The sequence below is a fragment of the Rhincodon typus genome, chromosome 2, assembly GCF_021869965.1.
Source record: "Rhincodon typus isolate 14 chromosome 2, sRhiTyp1.1, whole genome shotgun sequence".
In the NCBI taxonomy this organism is placed as follows: Eukaryota; Metazoa; Chordata; class Chondrichthyes; order Orectolobiformes; family Rhincodontidae; genus Rhincodon; species Rhincodon typus.
In genome coordinates, this window is record NC_063333.1 from 11,021,313 (window position 1) to 11,035,950 (window position 14,638).

A 14,638-nucleotide genomic window follows, 5' to 3' on the forward strand; every position below is an offset into this window, starting at 1 on the left:
TCATTTTTCTGAAGAAGGGTCTAGGCCCGAAACGTCAGCCTTCCTGCTCCTCTGATGCTGCTTGGCCTGCTGTGTTCATCCAGCTCTACACCTTGTTATCTCTATGTAAAAAGAGGATTATTTTTTCAATTTGACTTGACCTTTCCATTACCCAGGCCTCCAGTATTTGCCTGTCCCGTTTTATTCTGTTAAAGAGTCATAGAAGCGTATGGCACGGAAATAGACCCTTCGGCCCAACTCTTCCATGCCGACTAGATATATCTAGTCCATTTGTCAGCATTCGGCCCATATCCCTCTAAACCCTTCCTATTCATATACCCAACCAGATGCCTTTTAAATGTTGCAACTGTACCAGCCTCCATCGCTTCCTCTGGAAGCTCATTCCATACACGCACCACCCTCAGTGTGAAAAAGTTGCACCTTAGGTCCCATTGTTGAGAACCAGGATGAAAGTCTGCGGAAACATTGAAAAAGGTGAATGAAATGACGAGACGGTCCTTGATTTTGTAACTTTGAGCGTCAGCGTCGACTGTCACTCAGTTACCCCTCTGAATCCTCAGGTTCAAGCCCCACTCCTGGATTTGAGGACTCATACTCCAATGCAGTACTGTTGGATTACTATCTTTTGGAGGAGATACATTTCCCTAGAGCGTCGGAGGCTGAGGCTTAACCTCATAGAGGTTTATATAAAATCATGAGGGGCATGGATAGGGTGAATAGTCAAGGTCTTTTCCCTAGGGTAGGGTAATCCAAAACTAGAGGGCATAGGTTTAAGGTGAGAGGGGAAAGATTTAAAATGGACCTTAAGGGCAACTTTTTCACGCAGAGGGTGGTGCGTGTATGGAATGAGCTGCCAGAGGAAGTGGTGGAGGCTGGTACAATTATATAGAAACATAGATGATAGGAGCAGGAAGAGGCCATTCGGCCCTTCGAGCCTGCTCTGCCATTCTTCACGATCATGGCTGATTGTCCAACTCAATAACCTAATTCTGCTTTCTCCTAATAACCTTTGATCCCATTCGCCCCATGTGCTATATCTAGTCACCTCTTGAATACATTCAATGTTTTGGCATCAACTGCTTCCTGTGGTAATGAATTCCATAGGCTAACCACTCTTTGGGTGAAGAAATGTCTCCTCATCTCCATCCTAAATCGTCTACCCCTCAATCCTTAGACTGTGGCCCCTGGTTCTGGACAAACCCACCTTTGGGAACATCCTCCCTGCATCTACCCTGTCCAGTCCTGTTAGAATTTTATAAATCTCTATGAGATCCCCCCTCATGTGTCTGAACTTCAGTAAAAACAATCCCAAACTGGTCAATCTCTCCTCATACGTCAGACCCGCCATCCCTGGAATCAGCCTGGTAAACCTTCGCTGCACTCCCTCGAGAGCAAGAGCATCCTTCCTCAGACAAGGAGAACAAAATTGCACACAATATTGTAGGTATGGCCTCACCAAGGCCCTATAAAACTGCAACAACACATCCTTGCTCCTGTGCTCGAAACCTCTCACAATGAAGGCTAACATACCATTTGTCTTCTTTACTGCCTGCTGTACCTGCATGTTTACCTTCAGCGACGGTGCACAAGGACACCCAGGTCCCACTGCACACTCCCCTCTCCCAATTTATAGACACTCAGGTAGTAATCTGCCTTCTTGTTTTTGCTTCCAAAGTGAATAACCCCACATTTATCCAAATTGTACTGCATCTGCCATTGATCTGCCACTCACCCAACCTGTCCAGATCATGTTGAAGGATCTCTGCATCCTTGTCACAGTTCACCCTCCCACCCAACTTGGTATCTTCTGCAAACTTGGAGATGTTACATTTCGCTCCCTCATCCAAATCATTAACATATATTGTGAATAGCTGGGGTCCTAGCACCAATCCCCATGGCATCCCACCAGTTACTGCCTGCCAATTTGCAAAGGACCCATTAATTTAAAATTTCCATGCCCCCAACCCCCGGCCTCATCCCATGTCCAAGCCTCCCTCATCCCTGCCTCGCTGACCTGACACAACCTGTCCATCTTCTCTCCCACCTATCCGTCCCTCCCACTTCACTGACCAATCCCCACCACTGCCTACCTGCACTCACCTATCACCATCCCACCTACCTTCCCCAGCCCCACCCCTCCTCTCTCTATTTATTTCTGAGCTCCCTTCCCCCTCCCCCATTTCTGAAGAAGGGTCCCGACCCGAAATGTCAACTTTCCTGTTCCTCTGATGCTGCCTGGCCTGCTGTGCTCCTCCAGCTCTACACTGTGTTATCTCTGACTCCAGCATCGGCAGTTCTTGCTATTAATTCCATTAATTCCTACTCTTTGTTTCCTCTCTACCAACCAGTTTCCTATCCATCTCAATACACTTCCCCCAATCCCATGTGCTTTAATCTTGCACATTAATCTCTTACGTGGACCTTTGTCAAACGCTTTCTGAAAGTCCAAATAAACCACATGGACTGGTTCTCCCTTGTAAACTCTACTGGTTACACCTTCATACAATTCCAACAGATTTGTCAAGCATGATTTCCCCTTCATAAATCCATGCTGACTCTGTCTGATCCTGCCACTGCTTTCTAACTGCTCTGCTATAAAATCCTTGACAAGGCATTCGAGAATTTTCCCCACTACCAATGTTAGGCTTACCAGTCTATAATTCCCTTTTTTCTCTCTACTTTCCTTTTTGAATACTGGAGTGACATTAGCCACCCTCCAATCTGCAGGGACTGTTCCAGAGTCTATAGAATCCTGGAAGATGACCACCAATGCATCCGCTATTTCTAGAGCTACTTCCTTAAGTCCTCTGGGATGTAGATTATCAGGCCCTGGGGATTTATCAGCCTTCAATCCCAACAATTTTCCCAGCAGCATTTCTCTACTAATATTGATCTCCCTCAGCACTTCCCTCTCACTAAATCTTGCATCCTCCACAATTCTGGTATCTGATTTGTGTCCTCTTTTGTGAAGACAGAGCCAAAGTATGTATTTAGTTCCTCAGCCATTTCTTTGTCCCCTATTATACATTCCCCCATTTCTGTCTGTAGGGGACCTACATTTTCTTTACCAATGTGTTTCTCTTCATGTACCTATAGAAACACTTAGCGTAAGTCTTTACGTTCCCTGCAAGCTTATTTAACATTTAAAAGGTATCTGGGTGGGTATATGAACAGGAAGGGTTTAGAGGGATATGGGCCAAATGCTGGCAAATGGGACTAGCTTGATTTAGGATATCATGGAACAGTTGGACCAAAGGGTCTGTTTCCATGGTGTACAACTCTATGACTCTGTGAATTTGAAACTGATGTCACTTAAAAATTATGATCAAGAGGTTAATGGTTTTAGGTTAGATGTGCTGACTGCTCATTCTACCTGGGATTAGAGAGAAAGAAAAACTTATATTTATATAGTTGCTATTTATAATTTTATTATTTAATGTTATTTATTTCATCACCTCGGCATGACCCAAAGCACTTTACAGCAAGCAAAGCAGGGTTTGAAATGTCACCAAATTACTGGGAAACATGGCGACCACTTTGTGCACAGCAAGCTCCCACAAGTAGCATTGCAATTATCGGAGTTAGTGATGTTAATTAAGCGATAAACATCGGTCACATCAAGAGGTGAGAAAGCACTCCCCTGTGCGTTCTCAAAATAGTCCCACAGGAACTTGGATACCCATCTGAGAGAGCAGATAGGACCACCACACACCCAGAACCTCTGACAGTGCAGCATTCCCTCAGTAATGCATTGAAGCTTTCTCTTCCAATCTCTGAACCTGTTAACCAGTGTGGTACCCTTGAGCTATGACTGTCACGCAAGGGCTAAAATTATGCCTATCTTGATGATAAGGCATCTGTCAGTGCTCCTGAATGAACTTAATGAACTAAACTTAGTGAACTAACTTAATTGCATCCATATCAAAATGCTTAATGTGTTTGTTGACACATTTATTCCTACCTGCCAAGAGTTGAAAGTCTCCCAAAAGTGTAAATACACCATATCCAAGTTTTCTCCCTTATCTGTTATGCCAGCTACATCCTGAGAAAATGACTGCCAAGTCAAATCCTACCATTATTTTCTAAGTTTGCTGTTCTTGTATCCTTAATTATAGATTCTGACATTTCCAAACCTTTGACAATAGATTAACAGGACGACAGCTTCCTGTTTTCTCACTCCTTCCTTTCTCAAACAGTGAGGTTACTTTTTGCCACCTTCCCTTTGCCAGGACCATTCCAAACTGTACAGAATTGTGAGGGATGACCACTATCAACTCTACAGCCACCTCTCTCAGCACTCTAAGCGTAGCTCCCCATTTTCACTAATCCCTAGGTCCCTACTATTTTCCTCTGTAGAGACAGGCACAAGGTATTTTGTCTGGTTTCTCTGCCATTTCCTTATCCCCCATGATAAATCCTCCTGCCTCTGCTTGTAATTACTTATCTTTGCTAATTCTACATTTCTATAGAAACTTTACAGTTCATTTTTATGTTTATCATTAGTTAACTCATAATTTATTATCCATTTATTAATCTGGTTCTTGGCCTTCCTTTGCAGAATTTTAAAATTCTCCCAATCCTCAGGCTTACCATTTTTTTTAATTTTTTGCAACTTTATAGGCCTTTTCCTTTGGTCTAATACAATCATTGATTGTTGTTTCTTTAGCCCCACTGGACACTTAAATTGTTCTTGTGCATGAAAGGAATGCATTTTTGTTGTAAACTACATCTTAGTTCTTTAAGAGAAGAGTTGCCCACGCTAGGAACAAATTAAATCAAAGGGGAAATGGAAAATGAAGAGAATATAATCCTTTCAAAAATTATACTGATGTTTTAATGCTGGGTTCTTTTTGTTGCATTGTTGTGTTGTCTACTCGTTAGGGTTAACCTATGTCTCCATCAATTATTAATTCAATTAGTTATAGAAGTGATGGCGAGAATAGGCAGTTTGACCAAACATAAGGGTTAGAGATGATTTTATATCACCTCCACAGAGACATACAACCAGAACTGGAGATCATGTTGCCTTATTCATCATTTTTGTTTATGGTTGCTTGAAATGAGGCACAGCATTGCAGAAAACTAAGGACATTCAGTCTAATTCACAGTGGAATGAAATAGATTCACGTCCAAGTAGGAGACGAGTGAAGCACCATATAGTGACCTTTACCCCATGTGATTGTTTGATACTGACTTGCTTTTACCATCTCATGGTCTCCGGTTCGAAGCCGCTATTCCATCCAGTCAGTGGAGCGCATAAACAAGATTCCAGGGGATTACCATCGAGGGACTGATTTTGAAATGGCAATTTTTACAGCATCTCACAGGACTGCCAGCCAACCTTACCCCTGGCCTCACATTCTCTCTCTCACACACACACACATACCACACACTCACTCACAGATACACACACAGGCACGCACGCACACACACACACGTGCGCGCGCGCGCGCACACACACACACACAATCTCTCACACACACACGCACACACACACACACACACACACACACACACACAGACTCACTCACTCACACACAGACATACACACCTGTATGCACACTCACTCAAACACACTCTCTCACACACACAGATACACACATACAGACACACGCATGCACACGCACAAACATGCACACACACAGACACACATGCACACTCACACACAGACATACACACACATGTGCACACACACAGATACACACACACGCACATGCATATACATATACATATGCACACACACATACACACCCCATACACACCACACTCACTCATACACACAGACACACACACACATGCATAGACACACACATGCACAGACATACGCACACAGACTCTCACACGCATAGACACATGCACACACATGCACTCACACACCCTTACCAACAGACACATACATACACATGCACATGCATATATATATTGTGTCTGTGTGTGCGTGAGTGAGTGTGTGTGTGCATGTGTGTTGGCAGGAAGAAATAGCCCCTCCAGTTCCGAAAGTGCTGCATTATCAGAAGCACCATCCTTCAAGTGAGTCTTTAAGCCTGTTCGTTCTCTCAGCTGGGTGTAGAAGATCCTGTGGCATTTTTGATGAAGAGCAGGGGATATACCCTAATCGCTACTTATCCCTTAACACTTAGCATCATGAGAGCAGCTTATCTGATCAATATCAGAGCACTGTCTGCGGGAGCTTGCTGTTCACAACATGGCATGCTGCATTTCCTGTTGACAAGCAATGCCCATGCTTTCAATGTACTTCATTAGCTGTAAATGACTGGAGAATGTCTTAAATTGATGAAAGTCGCTATATAAATGCAGATCTTTCCTTGTCTCATCCTTTCATCCCCAACATGCACTCTACAAAACAAACCTCTGCATTGCAAACACAAGAAAGCAGAATTAGTTGAAATGCGAGACAACAAGGTGCAGGGCTGGATGAACACAGCAGGCCAAGCAGCATCACAGGAGAAAGAGAGGCTGACGTTTCGGGCCTAGACCCTTCATTAGAAAAGGGGGAGGGGAAGGGGGTTTTGAAATAAATAGGGAGAGAGTGGGAGGCGGATAGAAGAGGGATAGAGGAGAGGATAGGTGGAGAGGAAACAAACAGGTCGAAAAGGCGGGGATGGAGCCAGTAAAGGTGAGTGTAGGTAGGGAGTTAGGAAGGGGATAGGTCAGTCCAGGGAGGACGGACAGGTCAAGTTGGCGGGATGAGGTTGGTCGGTAGGAGATGGAGGTGCGGCTTGAGGTGGGAGGAGGGGATAGGTGGGAGGAAGAACAGGTTAGGGAGGCAGGGACGAGCTGGACTGGTTTTGGGATGCGGTAGGGGGAGGGGAGATTTTGAAACTTGTGAAGTCCACATTGATACCATTGGGCTGCAGGGTTCCCAAGCGGAATATGAGTTGCTGTTCCTGCAACCTTTGGGTGGCATCGTTGTGGCACTGCAGGAGGCCCAGCGTCTAGTTTTTGACCTGACGACCGGAACATTTCAGGAATCTCTCAGTTACTTGGCACCTTTGCTGAGCTTTCTCATACATTTTTAATGTTGAAAAAGAAAACGGAGTGAAGGGAGGAAATTAGGAAATGGCAGCAATATTGAAATGGGAACAATATTCATGGGTGCAGGGAAGGGCACTAAGTCATGATGCTAATGCAGACCCGATGGGCTGAATGGCCTCCTTCTGCTCCATAAGACTTCTGTGATTCTGCATTGAACAAATATCATGTGTCTGTCTTCACTGTAAAAGACACAAGTTACATAACAGAAACAGGGGGAAACTCAATAAAAGTCAAGAAGTTAAAGGAATTGATATCAGCAAAAGTACTGGGATGCTCAAGAGACTAAAATTTAAGAAGCAAGAGACTTCAAGCACAGGCAGGTGGGACTAGTTTAGTTTGGGATTATGGTTGGCATGGACTGGTTGGACCGAAGGGTCTGTTTCCGTGCTGTATGACTCTTATAATTCACATGGGGAAATAAAGAAATAACTAGCCTGAAATCAATCAGAAGTCACACCACACCAGGTTATAGTCCAACAGGTTTATTTGGAATCACACAAGATTTCAGAGCACAGCCCCTTCATCAGGTGCAGTGAGAGAGCGGAGCACACAGACACAGAATTTATAGGCAGAGAGATCAAGGGCAGAGAGATCAAAAGATCATACAACTGGTGTGAGTGGAGAGTCAGATGATAAGCCTCTGCAGGTGACCAAGAGTGTTGGACGGTATGAGTAAAGTGTCAACAGCTGAATAACCAGTGAAGGGGTGACCTATAATCTGATTAAGTGAAGCAGAGAGATAATTACAAATAATTAAAAATAAGGTGGTGCTGGAGACAAACTAAATGACTGGAATCACATGCTGAATTCAAAACTGTGCAAACTAATTAAGGTACAGGGATCATAACAATTTATCAAGATGATGCTGTCAAAACAGGACAGTAAGGAACATTTTACAGACACAGAGCAGTGTGGTGGGGTCACCTGTGCTGCGACATGTACCCAAGATCCCAGTTGAGGCCATCCTCATGGGTACCAAACTTGGCTATCAGCCTCTGCTCAGCGACTCTGTGTTGTTGTGTATCCCAAAGTCTGCCTTGGAGGACATTTACCCAAAGATCTGAGGACGAATGTCCTTGACCGCTGAGGGAACATCCCTGTTTGGCAATTGCTGCGCGGTGTCCATTCATCCGTTGTCATAGCGTCTGCGTGGTTTCACCAATGTACCATGCCTCGGGGCATCCTTGCCTGCAGCGTATGAGATAGACAACGTTGGCCAAGTCACATGAGTATCTGCTGTGCACATGGTAGGTGGTGTTGCCATGTATGATGGAAGTGTCCATGTCGATCTGGCATGTCTTGCAGAGGTTGCACTGGCAGGGTTGTGTGGTGTTGTGGCTGATGTTCTCCTGAAGGCTGGGTGGTTTGCTGCAAACTGTTTAAGGTTTGTTAGTTGTTTGAAGGTGAGAAGTGGAGGTGTGGGGATGATCTTGGCAAGGTGCTCATCATCATCAATGACCTGTTGAAGGCTGCGAAGAACATGGCGTAGTTTCTCTGGTCTGGGGAAGTACTGGATGACAAAGTGTGCTCAATTGGTCATATCCTGTGTCCGTCTTCTGAGGAGGTCATTGTGGTTTTTCATTGTGGCACGTCAAACCTGGTGATCAATGAATTGAGCCTCGTATCCCGTTCTTATAAGGGTGTCCTTCAGCACCTTCAGGTGTCTGTCTCGTTCCTCCTCATTTGAGCAGATCGTGTAGTTGCTCTGGGCTTGTCCGTAGGGGATTGGCTTCTTTAATATGTTTAGGGTGGAAGCCTGAAATCAGTCTTGGGAAATTGCTGGAATCTACTCTTGAGGAACTCGTAATGATGCAATTAAGCAAACTTAGGATAATTAGATCAAATTAACATGGTTTTACAAAATGGAAATCCTGCCTGACGAATGCAACGCAGCTTCTCAAGGATGTAACCATTTGTGTAAAGAGAAAAGAAAGCCACAAGATGTAGTTTACAGGGATTTTCAAAAGACATTTAATAAGATTCACACAAGTGACTAATGCAAACATAAGGGGCTCATGGAATTTTTAATTCATGGGATGAGGGCATCGTGGACTCTGGACCACAGCAGGGCAGTGTCTGGATAAGAGTCAATGATTTAGGACTGAGATGAGGAGAATTTTCTTCACTCGAAGACTGAGAATCTTTGAAATTCATTGCCTCAGAAGTTAGTGAGGCGTTTATAGCTGTGTGAGGCATATTTGTATTCTCTTAGGAAACCAAGGGATAGGGGGAGCATGTCCGTAAGTGGAGAGGAAACCGAAAATCAATCCTGATCACATTGAATGGCAGAGGAGGCTCATTGGGTCAAATGGTTTCTGGATTTGATTTGATTTGATTTATTATTGAAAAGTTTTGTTTTGCATGCAGTACAGGCAGATCATACCATACATTGTGCATTAGGGTAATAGAACAGAACAAAGACTACAATGTTATAACTGCAGAGAAGGTGTGTAAAGAGTGAGATCAACATTAAAATTAAAATTTGAGAAGGCTACTGACAAAGGGGAAGAAGCTGTTCTTGAATCTGTTGGTACATTGTTTGAAACTTTTGTATCGTCTGCCGGACGGAAGAGGTTGGAAGAGATTTTACCCGGAGTGGGAGGGTCTTTATTATCCTATTTCTTATATTTCTGTATTCTTAGTGTAGGGCATGGCCCCCATTGAAAAGGATACAAGAGTCACAAAAGGATTTTGATAGACTGGATGAGAGGGTAATGCTTTGAAGATGGAGCTCAGTGTAATCAAGTATGAGATGATCCATTTTGGAACAAAAATTTATCAATCAGGGTAATTTCTAGATGGCATGAAGTTAAATACAGTGGATGTCCAAAGAGTCTTGGGGGTTCAGGTGAATCGATCGCTAAAATGTCACAAGCATGTGCAGAAAATAATCAAAAAAGCTAATGGAATGCCAGTCTTTATGATGAGAGGACTGGAATACAAGGATGCTCAAGCTATTCTGCAGCTGTACAAAACCCAAGTTAGACCCCCACCTGGAGCACCGTGAGCATATCTGAGCACCACACCTTAGGGTGGATATATTGGCCTTGGAGGGAGTACAGCTTAGATTTACAAGAATGATACTTGAACTTCAAAGGGTACATTATGAGGAACGATTATACAAATTAAGCCTGTTTTCTTTAGAATTTGAAAGGTATGATCGAAATCTTCAAGATACAAACAGGAAAAATAATGGAAGATAAAGATAAACTATTTCCACCGGCTGAGGTTTCTGGAGCTAGGGGGCATAGTCTGAGAATTAGGGCCAAACTTTCAGGAGAGATGTTAGGAAGCACTTCTGCATGCAGAGGGGGCAGGATGGCATGGTGGCTCAGTGGTTAGCACTGCTGCCTCACAGCACCAGGGACCCGGGTTTGATTCCACCCTCAGGCAGCTGTCTTTGTAGAGTTTGCACATTCTCCCTGAGTCTGTGTGGGTTTCCTCTAAGTGCTTGGATTTCCTCCCACAGTCCAAAGATGTGCAGGTTAGCTAGATTGGACAGGCTATAGTGCCCATGGATGTGCAGGCTGGGTGGATTAACCATGGGAAATGCAGAGATGGGATAGGGTAGGGTAGAGGGGTGGGATGCTTTTCAGAGGTTTGGATGGGGCAAATGGCCTGCTTCCACACTGTAGGGAATCTATGATTCGAAGGGTGGTAAAATGTTTGGAACTCTCTTCTGCCAATACCCGTGGATGATGGATCAGTTGTTAATTTTAAATCTGTGAGGGATAATTTTTTGTTAAGCAAAGATGTAAGGGGATATGGGCCAAAGGTGGGTATATGGAGTTAGACCACAGATCACCATGATGAAACACAATATAAATCCAAGGATAGCAATTAGTTATATCAAGTTTGAATTTTGAAAATAACATTTACTAGAAAACAGAAATGAGGGAAATAGTTTGAATCTTTCTGGTAGATAGGCACTTGGCCTTGGGAGATGATTCTTTTGCAAACACCTTAATCATAGAGTGTGTGTCCTTTGTGAGAAAGTGCAGCAAATACTGCTTCATCTAAAAGGTTAGGCAAATGAGAAATGATGTCGTATTACCACAATCGCATTCAGCCACTCCAAACAACTTCGGTGTAAAAATATTTTTTTCGCAAAGAGCAAAATAACCTTTTGCGGGATCTCCGAGGATTCAGGAGGGTCAGGAACCCAGGCATTCCATGACAAGGGCGGAGGCTGAATGTGAGTGAGGCTTCAGTGACGGAGCTTGGATCAAAAGTTTAAACCAAAAACAAACACCAAGCATTGTATTTTTAGTAACATGGCCTCACACACACACCAGCAAATGCTTGATGTCATGTTATTGAGGCTAGTGGGCAACCGTAAAAGGGAAGGTTTGCTTCCTTTGATAACCCTGTGAGGAACAAGCATCTACTTTGGCTCAGTCTGAAGGGATAGCTTGCCAGGGACTGTGTTTGATAATGTGACTCATTATGCAGTGTGAATGCTGCCACCCGGGAACAATGAATACAGCTTGAAAGCAACTGGTCAAAACGAGGTGATAATGTGATGCCTTCCTGTCCCTGCCCTTTCCTTGACTCTGCATCAAGTGCCCAATTAACTCCGCCAGCTTTCACAAAGCTAAGTAAACATCGCCCCGGACTGTGCCGTACTGATTTTTCAACGCAAAGTCTCCCCGGCCTTCCAGGTTCTGAGCAAGAGCCGTTCGAGGTGCAGCAAGCTGTTGGCACTTCCCCTGGCATTTACCCCTCCTGGGAGTAGGGAGTTCCTCCGAAGAGTAATTAAGCAGGAGGTCCACGGGGTGATGAGCTGCAGAGCAAGCCCGCACCATCTGAAACCCAAGCCAAACAGCGGAGGAAAAACACTGCCACAGCAGCTGTTCACAGCTGTATCCCTCACCCATCCCTGTGCACCATGAGCTACACCCAAACATGCACGTTAGGGACAAGAGTAGGCCAGTCAGGCCCTTGAGTCTGCACGCACCATGCAATAAGGTTGAATTACTCCACATTCCCCCGAATACCTTCCAGCCCTTTGCTTATCTCTGGTTCTAGATGCTCCCACAAGAGGAAACATCCTTTCCATGTCTAACTTGTCATCCTCAGAATCTTCAATGTTTCAAGGCACCCCTTACTCTTTTAAAGTCCAGTGAATACAAGCCTGGCCTGCCCAACCTTTCTTCATACGACAATCCACCGATTCCAGTTATTAGTCGAGTCTAGTGGTGGTGAAGGGGACATAAGGAGGTTGCAGGCGGCTACAGAAAGGTTGAGTGAATGTGCAAAAACCTGGTACATAGAATCCCTACAGTGTCGGGGCAGGCCATTTGACTCATTGAATCCATTCCACCCCTCCAAAGGGCAGCCCACACAGATCCAACCCCTGTAGCCCTGCATTCCCATGGGGAATCCATCCTAACCTACTCACGATGAGCAATTTAGCACAGCCAATTCAGCTAACCTGCACATCTTTGGATCGTGGGAGGAAACCCACGCACACACAGGGAGAATGTGCAAACTCTACACAGACAGTTGCCTGAGGCTGGAATCGAACCCAGATCCCTGCTGTTGTAAGGCAGCAGTGCTAACCACTGAGCCACTACACTGCCCAATCAGAAAGCCATAGAATTGTAGAAACCCTACAGTCCAAATAGAGGCCATTCAGCCCACCAAGTCTGCACGAAGGTTCCAAAGAGCATCCCAATCCCCCACCTTGTTTCCATAACCCCACATTTCCCATGGCCAACCCAGCTAGCCCACACATCCCTGGACACTACGGGACAAGTTAGCACTTGCAGTATAATGTGGTAAAATGTGAAGTTGTTCACTTTGGTAGGAAGAACAAGAAAGCAATGTATTACTTTAATGGAGAACGAGGTTTGGAAGATTTGATAGGATTAGCCTGGAGGGTCTAAACTAATGTGGCAGAGGAGGTGGAAACTAGAGCAGTAGGTCAGTAGGTATAGAGACTGGGGAAGAACTTGAGTCTAAGGCAAATGTAGCTAAAAGGAAGAGCAGTCAGGGAGAAATTGCTGATCCCAGCAGAACTAGAGGCTTCAACTGTATTTGCCACAATGCAAGAAGTATAACAGGTAAGACAGATGAGCTTAGAGCCTGGATTAATGCACACAGTTATGACGTTGTTGCTGTCACAGAGATATGGTTGAAAGAAGGACAGGATTGACACCTTAACAGTCCAGGATATTAATGTTTTAAATGAGACAGAAGAGGAAGCAAAAGAGGTGGGGGAGCTGCTTTACTGGTTGGGAAGCATATCACAGTTGGGTTGAGGGAGGACACCCTGGAGGGATCTTGAAGTAAGGCATTGTGGGTACAGCTCAGGAATAGGAAGGGTGCGGTCACAATGCTGGGATTGTCCTACAAACCTCCCAGCTGCCAGCGGGAGATAGGGGAAGAGATATGTAGTCAGATTCTGGAAAGATGTGAAAATAGAGTCATGGAGACAGCACGGAAACAGACCCTTTGGTTCAATCCATCCATGCTAATCAGATACCCTCACTTAATCTAGTCCCATTTTCCAGCATTTGGCCCATATCCCTCTAAACCCTTCCTATTCATATACCCATCCAAATGTCTTTTAAATGTTGTAATTATACCAGCCTCCACCACTTCCTCTGGCAGCTCATTCCATACACGCACCACCCTCTGTATGAAAAAGTTGCCCCTCAAGTCCCTTTTAAATCTTTCCCCTCTCACCTTAAACCTATGCCCTCTTGTTTGGAAATCCCCCACCCCGGGGAAAAGACCTTGGCTATTCATGCCCCTCATGATTTTATAAATCTCTGTAAGGTCACCCCTCAGCCTCCGAAACTCCAGAGAAAATAGCCCCAGTCTATTCATCCTCTCCCAGTAGCTCAAACTCTCCAACCCTGGCAACGTCCTTGTAAATCCTTTCTGAACCCTTTCAAGTTCCGCAATGTCCTTCCTATAGCAGAGAGACCAGAATTGCACAAAGAATTCCAAAAGTGGCCTAACCAATTTCCTGCACAGCCCCAACATGACCTCCCAACTCCTATACTCAATAAAGGGAAGCATATCAAAGCCTTCTTCACCATGCTATCTGCGACTCCACGTCCAAGGAACTCTGAACCTGCACTCCAAGGTTTCTTTGTTCAGCAACACTCCCCAGGACCTTACCACTAAGTGCATAAGTCCTGCCCTGATTTGCCTTTCCAAAATGCAGCACATTACATTTGTCTAAATTAAACTCTATCTGCCACTCCTTGGCCCACTCACCCATCTGATCCAGATCCTGTTGTACTCTGAGGTAACCTTCTTCATTGCCCATTACACCTCCAATTTTGGTGTCATATGCAAACTTACTAACCATACCTCCTATATTCACATTCAAATCATTTATACCAATAATGAAAAACAGTGGACCCAACATCAATCCTTGTGGCACATCACTGGTCACAGGCCTCCAGTCTGAAAAGCAACCCTCCATCACCGCCCTGTGCCTTCTATCTTTGAGCCAGTTCTGTATCCAAATGGCTAGTTTTCCCAGTATTCCATTTGACCTAATCTTGCTAAGCAGTCTATCATGAGGAACGTTGTCGAATGCATTACTGAAGTAACAGAAGCAAAA

General features: G+C 44.6%; 1 protein-coding gene across 1 annotated transcript in view; it reads right to left on the reverse strand.

The window, feature by feature from the left end:
• Nucleotides 1-14,638, reverse strand: part of LOC109921859 (sodium channel protein type 4 subunit alpha-like) — a 1,322,739-nt gene that overhangs the window by 1,122,401 nt on the left and 185,700 nt on the right. Inside the window, 1 exon segment of the mRNA XM_048618339.1 lies at nt 11,683-11,861. Coding sequence (XP_048474296.1) covers nt 11,683-11,861 — 179 coding nt within the window.